Source organism: Barbus barbus (assembly GCF_936440315.1).
Source record: "Barbus barbus genome assembly, chromosome: 35".
NCBI classification, from domain to species: Eukaryota; Metazoa; Chordata; class Actinopteri; order Cypriniformes; family Cyprinidae; genus Barbus; species Barbus barbus.
Window position 1 is genome coordinate 18,870,965 of NC_136763.1, and position 19,734 is coordinate 18,890,698.

The 19,734-nt window shown below is 38.0% G+C and overlaps 2 protein-coding genes across 4 annotated transcripts in view; both read right to left on the reverse strand.

The window, feature by feature from the left end:
- The window catches only part of LOC306855076 (paralemmin-1-like), a 44,328-nt gene extending 42,877 nt beyond the window's left edge, over positions 1-1,451 (reverse strand). For 2 of the 3 annotated variants that reach the window (XM_079393512.1, XM_079393511.1), the window contains exon 1: positions 1,109-1,427. In XM_079393512.1, coding sequence (XP_079249638.1) covers positions 1,109-1,113 — 5 coding nt within the window. In that variant the 5' untranslated portion in view covers positions 1,114-1,427. Of the gene's footprint in view, positions 1-1,108 lie in introns of all 3 variants that reach the window. The other variant, XM_079393513.1, reaches the window with a different exon arrangement.
- A 9,838-nt stretch (positions 1,452-11,289) lies between these two features.
- Positions 11,290-19,734, reverse strand: LOC306855228 (phospholipid phosphatase-related protein type 3-like; the record flags this gene model as incomplete). The annotated part of the gene is made up of 8 exons (XM_079393758.1): positions 19,567-19,734; positions 16,948-17,055; positions 16,381-16,566; positions 15,763-15,892; positions 15,119-15,314; positions 14,856-14,913; positions 14,209-14,382; positions 11,290-12,558 (listed from the first exon to the last, which is right to left on the reverse strand). The coding sequence occupies exons 2-8, from the start codon at positions 17,026-17,028 to the stop codon at positions 11,290-11,292; spliced, it is 2,094 nt and encodes a 697-aa protein (XP_079249884.1). The 5' UTR covers positions 17,029-17,055; positions 19,567-19,734.

The window sequence follows — 19,734 nt, forward strand, 5'->3', positions numbered from 1 at the left end:
TACAAATCAATGTGTTTATGATTACGATAGTTGAAATAATATTTTAGGAAATACTAGTTTGCAGTATCAACCAGCCTTAACAAACTATTTCAAGACAGCCGCTATAGGTAGGCTACATAACTAAAATAATAACACAGTTAAGTACAGTAAATGGTAACAAAACTATTTGCGTTGCAAACCAGTGTTTATGATTACGATATTAAGTTAAATTAATACTATAGCAAATACTAGTTCGCAGTATCTCAAACTATATTGTATCGCTAAAATAATCGGAAAGGATAGGTTTCGCTCACTAGTATGAATGCAGCACTTAGAACCCGGAATGGATTTCCAACAAAGCGATGCGTTCAGCAGAAGGGAAATCTATTCCACTCTTATTATTACTTATTACTTATTCTGTACTAACTGCTTCTTTAGATGCAAAGCTACTGTTTTGGCTTTTTTTCGGTCAATTTTAGTGGTAGGAGATGAAATATAAAAAAGAGAGAGGCGGATTTCTGTCGTGAACGTAAGTTACTCGATATTATTACTTGTTTGTAGGTCTACTCCTAGTCACAATCGTGCCGTAGTGCTCAATATCAGCACTACCGACTAGCGGCCTCGTGTCTATTTCCAAAGTGGTTAAATACAGTACGCGACCTACACTTACACGCACATTACATGAAAAGCATATTTTGTAACTAAGTACCTCCAAGAAAAAAAAAAAAAGACAAGCTGTTTCTAAATTAGGCATGTAAACAACTGCACTAACTGAGTGTCAAAGCCATGAAGGAGAAACCTATTTCTGTCAGCAGCACGGGGCGTATACAGAGCGCATGTGTGCTGGATGCTGCTCACCGCTGGATGTCATACCGTTATCCGCTGCACCGAACACATACAACACAGCAAAATATAGATATAAAACGATATGCGTTTTAAATGAAAAACACAACCTTGATTTACAAACAATGCTTAAATGTGCTATAGGCAGGCAACGTACTCTCTGTATATGAATTGCAAGAGAAGAACGGAGCTTGGGATGTTTTGCAGGTGTGGCTCCGTTCACTCATCATGAGGGCCAGCGGCTCACTGGCCTGCCCACTAAATGAAGAATAGTTGCAATACTCACTCCATAGTGTCCCAATGCTGTTTCCTTTAAATCTCAGGTGAATTCTCCCGGGTGAAGTGTTAGTTTTTTCTCAGAGGCGCAGCACCATCAGTGTCAGCCCTGTGTCTTCTCCCTGTGTGTGTGCAGTGAGACCGGGAGCTGCTGCTGCTGCTGGCGTCCCTCCCCTGAATCTGCCTCTCTCTGCCTTATGATCAGACCAGCGCAACCCGGAAAACAGTCCACGTCCCTGTCAACGAGCTTTAAACATATTCACAATGTAGCATCTCTTCATCAACTCTGAGAGTGTCCGGTTTCTCAGAGATCTGAGTTTTGTGTGTATGCGCAGCTAATGATGTTTTATATTAAAGGATATTTGGCCCAGTCTGATAATTAAGGGGAGATTTGTCACCCCCTGATGGTAAATCATGGTAAATCAAATTTAAAAAAATATATTTTTTGATTTATTAATTTAGACTTATTTCAGCTAGTTTTTAAGGCGTTTCTAATTTTCATTTTGTTTATCTTGATGTGCTAAAATAACGACATAAAAAATGAAATAAAAAATGTATGAAAATTATACAAGCATATTTTAAAGTGACAAAAACACACATCAGAATTACTGTAACTTTAACAAAAATGATAATGATAACAGAAAATATAAAAATCAAATCAAAATATGTCTCAGTGATATTAAAATAAGACTGCTCTCAAACTGGCTTCACTATAAAATTATATTAACTATCTGTAGCATAATCTAATGCACTTCTGCTGCAAAATGATTGAATGACACATTAACTTTTCAACCCTTTAATTAAGAAGAGGAAATGACATTCCTTGTGTATGTGTGCATGCACAGAACTGCTCATAACTAATAATTGATGTACCCTTGCACAATTGGAAATGTGCACAAATATTTATGCACAAATAAATTTAGGGGATGTATCTAAATATTTACATGTAATAATATGTTATCTATATACAGAGAGAAAGATGTTATGCAGCTCAAAAAGTTTTTATTATATATAGTATATTATATTTTTATTTTTGTTTAATATTTTATTGCTCCTATTTTTAAATTAAGTATTAAACAAACTAACTTAATAATAAATAAATGTAAACAAATAAATAAATAAATTGGTTTTCTAAAATTGCAGGGATTATTTTATGCAAGTTATGGTGTGCATTGAGGAGAATTTAGACTACATGAGTTATATGTTATTTGGAGATTATATCATACCTGTCATGTTGTGTATCGGGTAGGCAGCCTGTAGATGGAGTACATGACTAGCTCTTGCCGTACATACATTGCCATATAGGCCTCTATTATAGAAATCTGAGTTCATTATGAAATGGATCATAAATCATTGAAATATATACACACTGTTAATAAGTTGAGCATGATTTTGTTGTCCTCACCAACTGGGCTTTCTGAAACGTGTTCAGAGACAGCAGTAAAGCTTTATCTGTATGACTTCCACTTCAAACACTATCAGAAATATTCAAATGCATAAGCGCACTGAATCTGACTTTTATGTTCGAAGCAGTAAGATAATGACTTTTTTTCTCTTCTTGAAGGATTCCAGCCCACACAGCTCCACCCTGATGCTCCTGCATCCAGTCCTCACGCACACAGAGCCGCCTCACTGGCCTGCCAGTTGCCGTGGTAACTTGACATGTCTCCATTTGCTGTGATCAATGGATATGCTGCCGTCGCAGGGGATTGGAGGGCTGCCAGCTCTCTTGGAGTGCAGCATAACTCTCTCTCCCTCTCGCTCCGAGACGGGGAAGACACAAAGGAAGAAATGGAGGCAGAGAGAAGCGGTGGGGTGGAGGAGGTGGGTGTGAAATGCCATCTGGGTGGTTTCTTGGCCTCTGCGGTCAGGGTTAAATCATCACTCATGAGGCAAATCATTTCATTTGAGTGCGATGGTTCGGTGATAACACAAAACAATCAGTTCGAGTGATGCTGCGGCGATGTGGAATCAGGGATTTTCCTCAAATCATCATACTTCCAAATTTTGTCTGTCACACCAACAATGTGAAAAGAAAACTCAGATTTAAAGAATTATTTGTTATTCAATATATCTGTGAAACATGGCTATAGTGTGAAATTTAACATAACACGCTTACATCAGACACTGTCTAGTGATTATCACATATACAGGGTCTACATTCATCCGTTCAACACATGCAAGCTTAAAGATTTTAATTGTAATGGGAGTTTTGGTCCGCAAGGCAGACAGATATTAAAAATGAATTTAAAATACATATTTACTATTGAAGTTTCATATAGGCTACTTGTAGGTAAAATATCAAGTGCTGTAAACTCGTCAAAATTCACAGTTTTGAAGCCAAAATACATAACTGAGGATGTAATTAATTAAATTTATATGTAAGGATGCTCAAACAGTGTTTTATGTTTAATATTTGTAAGTGTAATTATATATAATAATATATATAATTAATAATCCTTTTCCATTGAGATTAATAATCCAGTGAGATTTTTGATTGTTGTTTGCACAAGGAGTCTGACAAGAGGCATCTTGGAGACGATGCCATGGTTCTTCTGGATTTAGTCTGTCTAATTTTTTTCTGATTCTTCATGTCATTCCAGACATACTGGATGATGATGAGATAAATGTGTGGAGCACTGGCTGTTGTCAGACTCCTTGTGAAAAATCTCACTGGATTATTGTAATTAATGACAAAAGGAATGTTTGGAAATGTAAACTGATATGTAAACTACTATAGAAATAAAACTGCTGCAGGGCTGTTATTACACACAATCTGATCTGCTTAATATTTTCAATTTGACAAAAAACACCCCAAACTAGTATAATGGGCCTGTGACCCCTTTAGAACACTTATCAGTTGAGAACCACTACAGTTCACCATGACCAGTTTTGCCAGTAAACCCACTGGTATTGTTCATTTGGGGGTCACACTTGTGTTGTTCGCGGTCAAAACTGACCGAACACCCGAAATGTAACTTTTTTTTTTCCAGTAAAATCAATGTAATATATTTTTGTTCTGTAATATTTTTTATTTCAATATTTTTTATGATCAATATTTTCCCACTGAAAATAATACAAAAAAAAATTCTAAGATTTTAATATTACTTTTCAGTTATGGGAGTATTCCATGTTAAAATAGAGACCCAATCCAATTTTTGAAGTCAGATTAGTGCCATCTGGTTGGAGTAAAAAAAAAAGAAAAACATCTGCAATTCCATGGATTAGCCACTATATTCCTATATAGCTCTATATAAAAGGCTAATACACTCTCTAGTGGTTTTTAGGCATAAAGACTTATTTTTATTAAAGTTGTGGATCTGGATATATATTTAGACATTCTTAAAGACAACTTTTTGTAAAAGTTTAGATTTTTTTGTTTGAAATTTTGTTTCATTAATTTTACTATAGTCAAACCTGAACACAGAGAAAGGCATTTTGTTACACATAACATCAAAATTCAACAAAAATGAACAGGAATGCATTATCAGAGATTAATCAATCTGATTTCAACCTCTTATTTGAGTCTTCTGGCTCAATTTTGCCATATTGTTATAGTCACACCGGTTCATTTGTGTGTGCATAATAGTGTGTTGTGTGTGTGTCTGTGAGTGTGTTTTGTAGTCTTGATGTTTTAGTGTGTAATCCTTTCCTTGGTGTCTATGTTTTGACTGCATTTTTGGCTAGATTATTGATTTTATTTCATGCATTTGCAGAAACATGCTTTGTGTTACAGTCACTCTAGTTCATATATGTGGGTCTGTGGGGGGTGGGTGGAGTGTGTCTATTTTGCACTCGTGATATTTTAGAGAGTCACCCCTTTATTGCAGTGCACTCTTTTTCTGCATCGTGAATGATTTGTAGACTGTACACTCAAAAAAATTCTCTGTGTTTTCGTATTTTTACGTATTTCCCATACATTTCCAATGGCAGTCATTTTTGGCCGCGAACAACACAAGTGTGACTATTTTGTTTTTTATTGCCATTTAGCTTTTTCGAATCAAGTCCATGAATTTTTTATTTTTTTTGGTCACATAGCAACTGCTATAAAAGTCACCGAGTTTCGTACCGTTCTAATGAAGTAGCAATTTAAAAAAAATTCGAAACGTTTTTTTTCGGTCTAAAATGACCGAAACGCACCAGAGAGTTAAAGTCCACTACCTATTTGTGTCACCTTATCAGCATTGCAGAAATGGTCCACTCCTAGAAGCACTGCTAAAAGTGTGATGTTTGGCCATGTGAGTTGGTGCAACAGCCCAGGTAAAATGCTCCAGGTAAAAATAAAAGCTTTAACACCATGAACAGTCGAAGCACCTGGAGATCAAAGGGCTGCTGTCTTCATTAACGCTCTTGAAAATTTAATAAACTTGAATTTAATCAGGATGAATAAACTGAATACCAGGAGGGGATGAGCGAAAGTCATCACCCACTCTCTGCAGATGACTCGTTGCATTCTTTCGTATTAATTTCGAACAAATATAAGAAATATGAGGAAAGTGTATTTTGGTGTGTGTTTGGATGATACAATTCTGTGGGTGCTATTTTGTCTTTCTTTTTTGAATATCTGGTGGATAGGTTCTTGCCAATAGATGGAGAACAGAATTACATAAGACTCATAAATGATAAATATTTTTGGACTAAAAATCCCAAACTCATTTAAAAAGAATTTAGTAGCGAGAAGAAATATTTGCAACCCATCTCTCATCTTTCAAATTAAGAATATTAAATGAATAAAGCAAAGCGACAGCTTTCAGTTTAATACTATTTCTGTGACATTATTCCAGAGAGACTTTTCTCATCTTTTGTAAAATGATTACATCAGATATCATATAATAAACCCAGCCTACACCTCTCACAGCTGAAAATGAAGGAAACTTGTCAGGGCTCAAAATCCATTTCAACCTCTCAGACCTCAAAGCATTCAATGTAATCAAATGAACTGTATGTCTATGACTGCGAGTCCAGAGTCCCACCCCTTGAAACACACATATAGTTTTTATTAAAATGATAAATTGCTCTGCACTGGAGACCCCCTCTGCTCAACCCAGTCACCATAGCAACAGTCAGAGCTCTGTTTGTGCTTTTGCAGACTTCACGATAGTTGCAGTGTATGGCGTGGGCACTGCTCATGTTTGGAGAGCGTATGTAGGCGTCAGAGTTGACTAGGTGGAAGAAGCTTATACTGGTGCCAGGTAGATTTCATGATACCAAGATGGGCCCAAATGCACCGCTGGCTTTTTGAGAGGTTACAGCATGATTCAAAAAGGCTTCAAACATTACTACATATAGCTGCAAGCCAGCATAGCGTGCCAAATTATCTGAACATTTATTCATCTACATCTGCAGTCTCTTTGAGATGTTGCAGTGCAACACTGAGAGATCTTTAAAATTTTGTATCTTGAATTGTCTGACATTCATTTGGATTGACAGCAAGGAGATAGAACATCCTTTGTGCATCTCTGCAGTACTCACTCAGAGCACTGCATGGCAACAGTATAATTAAACCCCAGGTGTGGGATGCTGTCGACGCATCATAGGTGCCTTGTGATTTCTTGTTAAAATCACTGCAATTATTATACTCAGAAATCGCTGTTTTCTTTTCATCAAAGTAACAACACTTTGTCGCAGATGGTGTGCTTTACAGTAGTCAAAAAAAAAAATTATTTATCTTCCTGCCACTTTATTAGTGGTGACTTTCCACATCCTGCATCTGAAAGTTTCATATTCAAACTCCATATGTAGGAATGCTTGCACTGCCAGCTTAATCTGCATTTAATAAGAATTTAAAGTATGACCTCAGCAAGACTGTGAAATGCTCTGGGCTAGAATTTATCTTTGGTGGAGAGATTTAAAACAAAATCCAGTTTTAATGAGAAATCAAGCTGTTTAAAAATCAGGTCCCAAATGCAAGCGTGTCATATTTGATTCAAACTTAAAAGGCCGGCAGTTTGCAGATCTACAGTATTTTATTGGTTTATATTTTTGGTTAATTACTCTGGTGTAACTACTGGCTCCAGAGTCATTGTGCTTCTGGGAGTTTGCTTAGTGTAACAATCAAATGCCAAATAATGACAAACACAAACAACGCATGCAACTCTAAGTAATCTTAAAAAAAAAAAAAATTAAGATCTTGTTAAATGCAGGTTTGGTATATTATGCTTGTGTATGGGACACCTTAGGTGCCTTGACCTTTAAGTCCACTGAATTTAATCTACTCTAAATGGTAGATTCAGCATTATGATTGGTCAGATCACCTGTCAATCAAGCTCTTTGCAAAGGGTTATTAGGGGCCAAGCACCAAAGGTGCGTAGGCACCTATTATATCCGTTAGCGTTCTTATTCTTCTTCTTCCGCCGAAAGTCAATGGCAGCCCATAGAACCGATTGCGGGACAGTTGTAAAATTTGGCACACTGATAGATGATACTGTCAATAGTAACCACACCAAATTTGGAGTCTCTAACTCAAACTCTCTAGCGTCACCACTTCAATTCAATTTTGAAATGCTAATAACTTTTGAACCGTAAGCCACAAAATGAAAATTATTTTTTTCCTCTGAATCCTTGGCTCAAGCCGAGTCGAATGAAGAAAATTCAAAAATCGTAAGGTTTAGTTTTTTCGCTATCTTCAATTGTTCGTAAAACCTACTTTGTCGAACTCGTCCTAGACGGTTCGTCCGATTCTCACCAAAATTTGCTCAGATCATCAACAGACCATGGTGGCAAAAAGTTATGGAATTCAAGTTGATTCGCTTAGTAGTTCTCGAATAATGAGCGAACAAATTCGCCGAAAAGCACGCAAAAATGGATCTGAGGCTATATCTCCGCAAGGGTTTGACGGATTGACACAAAACTTGGTGTGTGTTATAACATGCATGACCTGGGGTGACCTGCAGTGTTTCGACACTGTGTCCCCTAGTGGTCAGGAGATATGAAAAATGCATATTTTTGCCTATAACTTGTGAATGGATTGGCCAAAAATCATGAAAATTGTATCTTTAGATTCGGTGCATCATGCCAAGTCCAACCATATCCAATGTTCCCATGTCAGCCATTTTGTGCGTCGGCCATGTTGAATTTTGTAGTTAAATGCTATATTTTACGAATGCATTAACGTGTCGTTACGAAACTTGGTATGGGTAATCAGCACGATGCCCTGAAGGAGCCTGAGAAGTTTCGAAGCAGATTAGTGCCATCCAATTTTCACATGCTTATAACTTTGGGTGGGGTTGACATATTTTCACAGGAGTCACCTTTTTAGACTCCTGAATCGTTGCCGAGTCCATCGATACCAAACTTGCCAGGTTTAGCATTATGGTTTGTGCTACGTTGCATTGTAGCGCTTAAAAAACATTTGCCAATATCTTAGAAACCGTTACTCCGATCGACACGAAATCACCATAGGAAGTTTGAAAACTTAGCATCCCGACGATACTCCAATGCCCAATTGCCAAAATGTTGATAGTAAGTGGCACAAAAATGCAAACAAAGTCAACAGTCAGTCATTTTTCATCTACTTACACACAAATATGTCTATAACTCCAAAACAAAATGAGATATTTTCACCAAATTTGACACACATATGTATGGGCACACTCTAAGGACACGTAAAAAATTTGGTGGGATTGTGCCTCTTGGTGGCGCTATAATTGAACAAAACATGAAATTGCCATTGACTATAATGGAGTTTTATGATATAAAATGTTATATTTTATGAATGCATTTGTGTACCATTCCGAAACTTTATATGTACCATGGAGACCATGACCTGAAAATACATGCTGACAAAATGTTATGGATTTCGTGTTGATAGACAAAACAGTTTTCACATACCACAACAACGAATTTGAGACATGATGCCAAAATGACACTTGAGGCCGTATCTCTGCAATGCTTTGGCATATTGACACCAAACTTTGTGTGTGCCATTGTCACCTCACACAGAACACACTGTTGGTCAAAAGTGAAAAGTCATTCAATCATATTACTAGTTGTTTTAAATGATTTTTCATCCATTTGGACTACAATAATCTTAAAATGGCTTCAATTACTAATTTCTGCAACTGGTCTGATGCTCCGTGCTATGCTTAGCTCCTCATTTTGCCGCTGATGTGCTTGGCCCCGTCATTGCTGCTTGCAGCTATATTTTGCTTAGCTTTCATGTACTGTACATCACTCTCAAATGTCTACTGATTGGTTCTACATCTCCACCACTAACTTGCTGTAAGCCACCAGATTTACACTTTATAAATGAAAGAAGAACAGAAAATATTTCAGTTCAAAAATGGGAGGGGTAATGTTTGCAGTGTGTTACAAATTACAATTTAGGGTCATTGTAATTTACAGCAGCTTGTTTATTGTTGTCATTTATGTTGTGTTTTTTTTGGAAACTGCATCAACAGCACAAAGCATCCATTACGGACAACCAAAAGAGATCCAGGAGCAGCTCAGAGCACCGTGAAGAGAGAGCTGACGCACACAGACTTCAGCCTGCAGTGACAGCTGCACATGTACATTATAACAGATTGTGATTTTTCACTGACAAGGCTTCACTTCCACCTTGACGACACTCACATAACATGCATCAAGTTCATTTAGAGGAGAACCTCTGGGAAACAGCATGACAAGGAGACCTCTAACTATTACAGATAAATCCCAGAGTATTTGTATAAATTATTTTTGTGATTTACACCAAAAAAGGTAACACTTTATTTTAAGGTCTCATAATACAGATTAATTACCCAATTAAGTACTTAGAAGTTGCCGTTGTACTTACATGAAACAAAATGTACTTACCATGTAACTAAGTTATGGAACAGCTTGTAATTACAGTTTGTAATTATGTAGATGAAATAGGCAGCTACTGTTACACATATGTAACAGACCGAGTCTGTTACACTGCTACATGTACACTTAAGTACAATCTTGATAAACTTTATTTTAAGTAGTGTAATATTCTGTCATTTTAATGTAATTAGAAAGGTATTACATTAAGCTGTATACTGGTGGGTTAAATCAAACTAAGGTGCAGCTGGATAAGGTGTACAGTATAGACATGAAGTACACTTAAGTACAATCTTGATTCACTATATTTTAAGTAGCTTATGTCTGTGTACTTATATTTATAATTATGTTGTATAAAGTCTGCAACACATATGTAACAATCTTTTTACATATGTGTAACAGTAGCTGCCTATTACATCTACATAATTACAAACTGTAAGTACAGACTGTTCCATAACTTAGTTGCATGGAAAGTACATTTTGTTTCATGTAAGTACAATGGCTACTGCTAAGTACTTAACTAAGTAATTACTCTGTATTATGGACACAAAATAAAGTGTTACCGTTGTTTCTTTTGGGAAACTCTTTCTCATTATGATACATAAAATGTAGAACCTGCAGTAAATTCTTCACACGGACCTGTTGTCCAGTTGCTGTTCCACTATAAGGTATGTGATGGATTGTGAGAAAATACTTTCCTTAAAGAGTCCAGAGCAGTCTAATATTCCTTTGGAATACCTCACAGACAATCCAGTTCACCTCACTTGTTAACACACAAAGAGATGAAGTGATTTATAAGAGCTTATTCAAAGTGCTTCCACCGCTTTTCACAGGTTGTCTTCAGGAGATTTGCAGAATGTCCAGAACAGTTTTTCAGCAGTTATAGTCAGATGTACAAAGAACGGACGCTACCCTTTTGTAAAGCAATTATCATTCATAAAGAGCCAACAAAACACTTTAAATCGGTTTTCACTCTGAGCGTTACAAGTCAGTCAAATATGTTCTATTATTGTATCACTACAACATACACTAAACAATCGTGCGTAAACACACATACACATAAATTCAACTTGACATCTCAGTCACACATTTAAATAAGTCAAGTATGATCAAAAAGAGCAGCAATAAAAATAATCCCAAACCTTATTTTACACTCTGATAATATGCATATTATGTAAATACAATACATCTGATGGAAATTTTGATAATGTAATTTGGCTTGCCTGCAGAGGGCAAAAACCATTGTGCTCTTAAGTCATCAGAAGAAGCATCTCCCGAAAGCTCTACTGACTCAAAGTGTAGTGGATCCGGTAATTCTGATATTCCTCATGGAATCAAATCAAGTAATTAAATCCAATGACCAAAAAGTGTAGTTGTGCTCATATATATCTCATATATATTAACACATTGTCACTCTTTGAAATGCCTGCCACTTTGTAACTTTTTGTAGTAGTTGTCCTGTTCCATGTGGTTCAGATTGCCTTCCCTATCCAGTAGGACTAGAGGGGTCTTGCGGCGCAGACTGCGACCCTCTGAGGTGTGACCCACAGGTGGGAGTTGAGGGGGAAGTGGTGGCTGGGGAGGTTGAGGAGGCTGGGGCGGCCCGTGGTCAGCCTCACTGGTGGAGGAACATGGAGAGCTGCTCCTCACTTTGCGGTAACTGCGGGAACTGTCACGATTGAGGTTTTTAAACTCGTACGATTCGGCCATGTTTCCATCAGAAGATCCTCTCCACTCCCAGGGGTTATTGGGGTTGGAGGTCATACGGACTACGGGGTGGTGGGGGGCGTGGGCATCAACCGTGATGATTCCTGAACCGCTGTCACGTTCTGAACGATTAGGCGATGATTCTGTGCCCGTGATGGATGAGGTACCAGAAGAGGACGAGGTCTCTGAGGATCTGGCCGATCCAGACAGGAGTCCCTGTTGCTTTGACATGGCAATGACCTGCATGATCCGAGGCTGATTTCCTGCCTTGAGAACTGGAATATTAGCACAACTTTTCTCTGTGATGGACTGCCATTTGGCCCGAGTGCTGGCACTTTTAGGGGACACAGGTGGAGGGACCTGTGGCTGTGCTGGGGGGCGAGGGGGCATCACTACTCTTGCCCCTGCAGGTGGGTTAGCCGGTTTGGCTGATGGTTGAACAGACGAATAGACTGAAGAGTGGACGCTATCCTCCTCTGTGGTCGTGTCGTTGCCACCATCTGAGCCCTGATCACTGGTGTCCTCATCGGGCAAGCTGCCGCCTCGCATCTCCATTGACTTTTGCTTCCATTCAGACACTAATCGCTGTGTCCGCATGGGGTCCAATGGTACTGGAACAGGTACTGTCACCAAACGCCTCGTTGGCTCCTCTGGAGCTGTAGCACGGGGTAATGTGTTGCTGAAGGTTACCATGGTCTCCTTACCCATTGGGCTGCGAGGCGCCAGTAACTCCACGCCCACACTGGCTCTCTTTAAGCTTCCCAATGAGGTTTTCTCCCGTTGTACAGGCCGGTTCAGCCCATCTAGACATGCTGGTGATGTTATTTCATCATTGCTCTCAGAGGCATGGCCTTTGTTATAGACAGAGTCGTGGCCTCTCTGTGCCAGAGCCCTCAAAGCATCCTTCTGCAGAGGAGGTTGCAGGATGACAGTGTCCTCTGGAGATTTGAAGTTGGCAACAGCATGGAAAGCCTGGAATGATTTAGAGTTTTAAGATACAGTGGCTTCAGTACATTGCTTATTTCCCAACAATAAAGAATATTCCTATAACCCAGTCCAGTTTAGGGTTAGGCTTAAGGCTGGGGTGGGAGCTTGAACAACACTCATATCAACCAACCTCTGATTTTAGAGGTAGTTAATGGGTAAGGCTAGGGTTGGCGTTAAGGATGGGATTAGTATTATGTTTGTTAAACCTGGTTTTTCTAGGACCAACAAAATTTGGTGATTCATAATTCTAATTATCCAAATCATAGTAACTTGAGTGGTGGAAGTATTGACCTGAGACTTATATTGCTTTCAGGGGCATTTGTATTTTATAATCCCATATCAGGCTCTGTGTTCCCTGGGAATCAAAATGTGGCTTTGTCATTTCTAGTGGATATCTTCCTGCTTTAACAAACCTGGATTATTTTTTTAGTAATCCTGAACACCTTGATTAGTGTCTAATTTCAAAAGCTGCACCCTTCCGGTCCTATTGAAAAAAAACAGCATATGCTGGTATGCTTTGAAGCATGGCAGTTGATTTGAGCTGGTTTAAGATGATCCTGAGATGGTTATGTGCTGGTCCTAAACTGGTCCTAAGCAACAAGCTCCTGCTCAGGACCAGCTCATAACCAATTTATAACCAGCTCATGACCAACTAAGGATCAGCTTAAACCAGCTCAAACCAGCTGCCATGATTCAAAACATACTTAACCAACATATGCTTTTTGGGTTTTTTTCAACAGGGGGAGGTTGCATTTGTTGTCTGCATACATTGAGTATGCTCGTTTCAACAAACCATTATAAAGCTGACTTTTATTCTTTGTGAGGTGTGAATTGCTGTAATATCTTGCTTACTCTGGAATGTAATGATTACTTTTCTGAAATGAGACGTATTGGGCCAACAAATGCAATCTCTGGAGGATGCAGCCTTTGAAATGAGGGACAGCAAAAGGAAACATCCAAAATGCGCAGTGCTGAGGAAGCTCCAGGAACAGTGTGAAAACCCTGAGCTACAGGAAAATGTGATTTTGCCATGTGGGATGTGTTCCTGTTGTTGGTTGTAAAACAAAATTACAGTCAAACAGTGTTCATGTAGCTTAAACAGTAAAGCACTGCACTAGCAGTCATGGAACCAGTTTCCAGGTAATGCATGACATGGTAAAATGTATCAATTGAATGCACTGTATGTTTCTGCAATTTTATTTAGGATTGAAGTTTCTGCCAAATGCATAAATGTAAACTGCCAAAGCCCTAATCCTGACAGAAGAGTTTGCTGAATGTTGTTCAAGCTCCTATTCCCAGACAGGCTTTGCTCAACCCCAAACCCTAAAATCTACGTAGTTGGTTATAATTTTGCTTCAGAACCAACATGGAGTTTGATGCAGTAACATCTATTTGGGTAAAACACATTAAGCTCAATAGCAAGATGAGGGTGGAGGATGGTTTATCAAATATCCCCATTTAAAAAAACAGCATATGCTGGTTAGGACCAGTTTATAACCAGCTCAGGGCCAGTTTAAACCAGCTCAATCCAGCTACCATGTTTCAAAACATACCTAACCAGCATATGCAGGTTTTTTTTTCAACAGTGACACTACACTACATCTGCAAAACTACATCTGTAAACCAATAACTCACCAAGTACGCTGCAATACCAGCACCAATACAGAACCCAACGTAAACATCGATCGGGTGACTGCGGTACTGGGTGATCTGAGTGAGTCCCGTCAATGCAGCCGCAATGGCAAAGGCAAACACCAGAACGGGTTTGAGCAGCTTGGTGCTATCAGAGATTGTTGAGTTGAAGTACATCTAGAAGAGCAGAGAGCAGCAGAAGTCTCCAGCTGTCATATGCAAATTAATAACATACTGCCTTGCAGCTTCAGACAGTCTGACAAGCGCAAGGTGGGAAGCAGCAACAACTTATCTCCACGTCTGTCGCTTGAAGTGGATCCTGCCAAATAGCTAGACATGTGCACTTACCTATAATTAGACTTTCTCTAATCTAGTGAACAGAACACATATGAACATATTAAATTGCACCTTTCTTTATAACATGATCCGTGTTGAAATCTATTACTTGTGTCAATGTATATGACATGCACATCTATTATGTTTGTTGTTCATTATTTCTATTTACAGTACAATCAGCTTAAACTGTACTAAACACTATTGATTTCTCTCATAGAGGAGGTTACCACAGTAGCCTATTAGGTTTATATATAAACAGCAATTGCTGTAAACATTTAGTGAACACGCATTGAGACGGTGTCGAAGAGACTTACTGAAATATAAACAGCAGCAAAGGAAGAGAGGGTTGCATGCTGGGAAGGGAAGGTTTTCCTGTCACAAAGGAAAGCAAACATCTTGAGTAAGTCTAGACCAGATATGTAGCAGAAGTCAATGTCACACGTTTATAGGTCTAAAAGAAGGAGTGAGTAGGTAGTGCTCTACAGGAAGAAAACCACAAAAGGGAGAAAGAAAATGGTGATTGTACAAAGTTGAAGTTGATCACAGTTAATCACAAAATCAGAAGTTATTTGGTTACCTGGCAGACAAAATAGCATGCTGATCCTGGCCAGAGCAAATGTCTTTGGTGATGTAAGGGTTCTTGTCACAGGACACACCTGGGATGGTATAATTGGGTTTGCAAACTGTGAGAAAGAATGGTGTGTGGTAGCCAGTGGCCAGCTGGATGACATCCGTAACCAGTGCTGTTGCACAAAGACCGAAGACATGAACCCCTAGAAGGAGAGACAGATCATGAGGAACATCGATGACTCTTTCATCAGTTTCATGCAACACTCTGTGCCTGACTCATGTTACATAATGTTCATCTGCATCACTCCTGCTCAGATTTTTAGTGTTGCAGTTTCAAAAAGTGCAAGGTTTTTCCTAGATTTTTAATAATTTCTTATAGCATATAATGTTCCAGCACATCACAAACATTTCCTGTGTAATTTAATTGTAGCTGTAATAAATGCATTTTTAAACTTCTACAATAAAATGTAAAATGTAAAGCAACTAGAATGTATTATTGTACTTTATTATATAATTTATTATATTATATAATTATTACTGTTAATCCTCACTAAACCTCCTAGCTCACTGCCCTCACATTCAGCACTTTCATACTTTAACTTCAAACATTCTGATATAAAATTGCCTTACAATGAAAAGAGTGTTATATACCAACAAAACGGACGGTTCTCCGTAGGAAAGAGTTAAAATTACATCCACCAGCATTTATGCTTCCTTCAATCCCTGGACGGACCTTCAGTTTGGACTGCATACAATACAGCAGACCCTCACCAATCATGATCTGAACACAATAAAAGAAAATCAAAGAATTATACAATTGTTAATAAAAAATACCTTTGGCATGTGTAAATGTAATTAGAGGATGATTAAATGTGAATATTATATAGATAAGTTTTACGTTTTCTGTGGAGAAGTTATTACATTTTGATATAATTTTTTTCTTTACCATAACTGACTTTAAAGAGATGGCATCATTTACTCAACCTCAAGTTGTTCCAAACCTCTATGAGCTTCTGTTGAGCACAAAAGAAGATATTTTGAAGAATGTTGGTAACCAAATATTTGACGGTAGCCATAGACGTTTACAGTATGGGGGAAAAAATACTATGAAAGTCAATGGGGACCATCAAATCTATGGTTACCAACATTCTTCAAAATATATTCTATTGAGTTCAACAGAACAAAGAAACTCATACAGGTTTGAAATGACATGAGAGTGATTAAATGACTATAAATGTAACAAAGATGTAAATGCAATGATCATCTCACAGAGGCAGCAGGGCCGGCAAACGCCAGACTCAGGAGCATGAGCAGAGGGATGAGCTCATCGCCGCTGTCCACGTACGGCATGCTGAGCGACCGGTCATGGCAGCGGAATCCCACCTGCGCCGGCTGGAGCACATCCGTCAGTTCCAGGAAGTACAGTGAAACCATGGAGGACGCCACAATGGGTAGCTATTTTCTCAGAGGAAGGTGAGTGTGTGCATAATTGGAAAGTCTTTATCGTTTTTAAAAGTACTAAATTGCATGTCTTTCTCAAGTGCAAACAGATATTAAATATCGATAATACTCAAACATATCAACACCAGAGCACAATTTAATTACAATAGAGCAACTGTGGCAGATGGCTGTTGTTAAATGTCAGCACAGAGTTCTATACTCAAGGGCTGACAATGTGGTGGAAGGTAAACACAGTAGCACACTCAAACTGACTGCTATTATGCACTTTCAATTATGTCTTCAAATGAGGAAGCCCAGTTGTTTAGAGTGTGTAATTATCTGAGACATTAATTGCTCTATTGAAGTATTAAACTGGTAATAAATGATGGCACGTACCTCTACGAAATAGAAGCATGGTAACAGCGTCAGACTGTCTTTGGGCGGTTTCTTCTTGATTTTTTCACGTGCAGTCATCATGGTGCTGGTCTTCTGAAGTTATTCTGTCTACACATAATATCATTTTAAGAACCCCATGAAAAGACTTGACGAGTGCCATTTTTTCTTACTAAAAATACCCTGCAATTGTACTTTTAGTATATAAAACTGGTATACATAAAGTCTTAGAGAATACACTAATTTTGTACTTAATGTACTTTAATTGTGTGGAAGTAGTGCTGAAGTCCAACTAAAGATATACTGAAGTATATCTGATTGTGCTAAAGTGGAACTATTGCAAAGATACTTTAGATACACTTCAAATATCTTCCATTTAAAGACCAATATTATTCAAAGATTATACAATCCTCGTCAATAGTGACATTAAAACATATGTGGGGCTTAATATTAAGAAATGAGCATTGTGCACAAGTAGTACTCCAATTAAAGTTTAATAATAATTGGACAGTTGGAGCACCAAGATGAACTTCAACATCTGTCCTGGCTAGACGATTTACCTGACTTGAATATTATCAAACCACTGTGAACAGTTTTGGTGAGAAGATTGAGAAGCCGATTCCTTCCTTCAACATCTCTGAAGCAACTGGAAGATGTTTTTTATTGATGACACTCTGGAGACTATTCACAAGTTGCATCTTTTCAAAGAAGGTAATAAAGAATAAAGAAAGAAAAATAAAATAAATATATTGCCTATTTCTCAAGTGTTCACATTATTATGTCCTACCCCTGTATGTTTGCAAAAAAAAAAAGTGGGCTTTGGTTAAATACTATCCACAGGAAAAGGCACAAAAATGTTCAAATTATTATTTACTCATCTGAAACAGAATGAGGCCCTCCTGAATAAATGGATAACAGACTGTGTGTCTGATCCAAAAAATATTAAATAAACAGCTCCTTTAGAATATTCTCAAAAGAGCATAATGAACAAATGCTAATGTGGGCAATTGTTTGAGCAGGAATTGAGAGAATAGTGTTTCTTGTTCTCTGCCAAATCAGCAGTGACTAAACAAGGCACTTGTCCTGAAGACACTCTCCCAACTCTCGAGTGGGAGTGAGCGAGGCTCTGCTGAAATTAGCAGGAAGCCTGTTTTCAAGAGTGGGAGCTCTGTTTATCTCTAGAGCCGCATATGTCTCACAGGCAAAAGATTTCTGAGTGTGTGTGTGTGTGTGTGTATGTGTGTGTGACTTTTAGTGAAGAATCCATAGGTGCTGAGTTCTCTCCAAAAAAGACAGTGTTTGTGCTCACACATACTCATGAGCATGAGGCTTCGACTGTGGATAAAGTTAATTAAACTTGACTGGGCTTCTCACACGAATCTGTATCCTGTGAAAGTGGGGTTAAAGAGTGAGTTGTGCAACACAGCTATTTCCTGACCCTAGTTTGTGCCAAGAATCCAAGCAAACTGACCCACGACACTGAATAATGCATGGGTCGATAAAAATTTTAAGCCATGATAACCAGTCAAGGCGAAATCATTATACACTTGAAGTGCACCAAAATAAAAGGACCTAGTGACAGAAGAGCACGGTACAAACATCGTTGTAGAATTCTGATTACATTGACACACACTGCAACACTTTGATCGTTAGAAACTGAAATTATTATTATTATTATTATTAGATGTGTGTGAATGATATGTGTATTTGATATATCCATGATTTTACATATATGAATTATTACATTTTATCAAATAGTAAATGGTAATATTAAACTTTATATGAATTAATATAAATTAAATAGGAATTAATAATGCATTGATAGATAGATAGATAGATAGATAGATAGATAGATAGATAGATAGATAGATAGATAGATATGATTAAACACATTATATATGCTAATATTATTACATTTATTCAATATAAAAATATTAATATTAAAATAAGATATAATAATATAGATCACATTTGCAATGGTGAATAAAATAGCAAGAGGTTTATATGCACTATTTTATTTTAAAATAAATAAAATAAAAATAATAGATAGATAGATAGATAGATAGATAGATAGATAGCCTGTTATTATATTATTATTCTTGATTAAATTTAAATATTCAATATTGAAATTATATGTATTTATAAATATTTAGTATATATTTTATATAGGCCTAGTTATATGACCATATAAATAAATATGCAAAAAGGACAGGAGTAATAGCCTGCTGAGAGATTGTCTCGATCGATTCGCAGTGGTGAACAGAATAGCAAGAGTTTTTTAATCATTCAGGAATTGATCGGGTGTGAGTTCACTGATCAGCTGTCAGATGAAGTGAGAGCTGCCCGTCAGCAGTCGATAACAATATCATACATGTTTACATGTGCCTGCACAAAATCATCTTGACTCGCGCTGTAAAGTGAGACTGAGATGTTTGTAAAACTAGAATCGTTTCCGTACAGCAGAGTCACTGCGACAATCTCAGCTATCATAATACCGCATATCCACGGGACGCGACGCGCTTTATTTCACACACATAATTACAATGGCAGCGTTCTGGTCGCGTCGCGTTGCGTCGGGAGTGCGTTGTTCATCGTGCAGGTAGAAAACCGGGAAAATCTCACCTTGATTACGAAAACAGGCGATTCCCTGACGGAACGGGGATATCCTGAGTGAAAATTCCCGGCGTATTCCTTCTTCGCGAGGTTAGACTGCGGCTGTTTCAGTTCATATTCCTCTTTCTGCTCGCGTTTTCCACGGAGCAGTCACGCAGCCGTGGACTCCTGTTATGT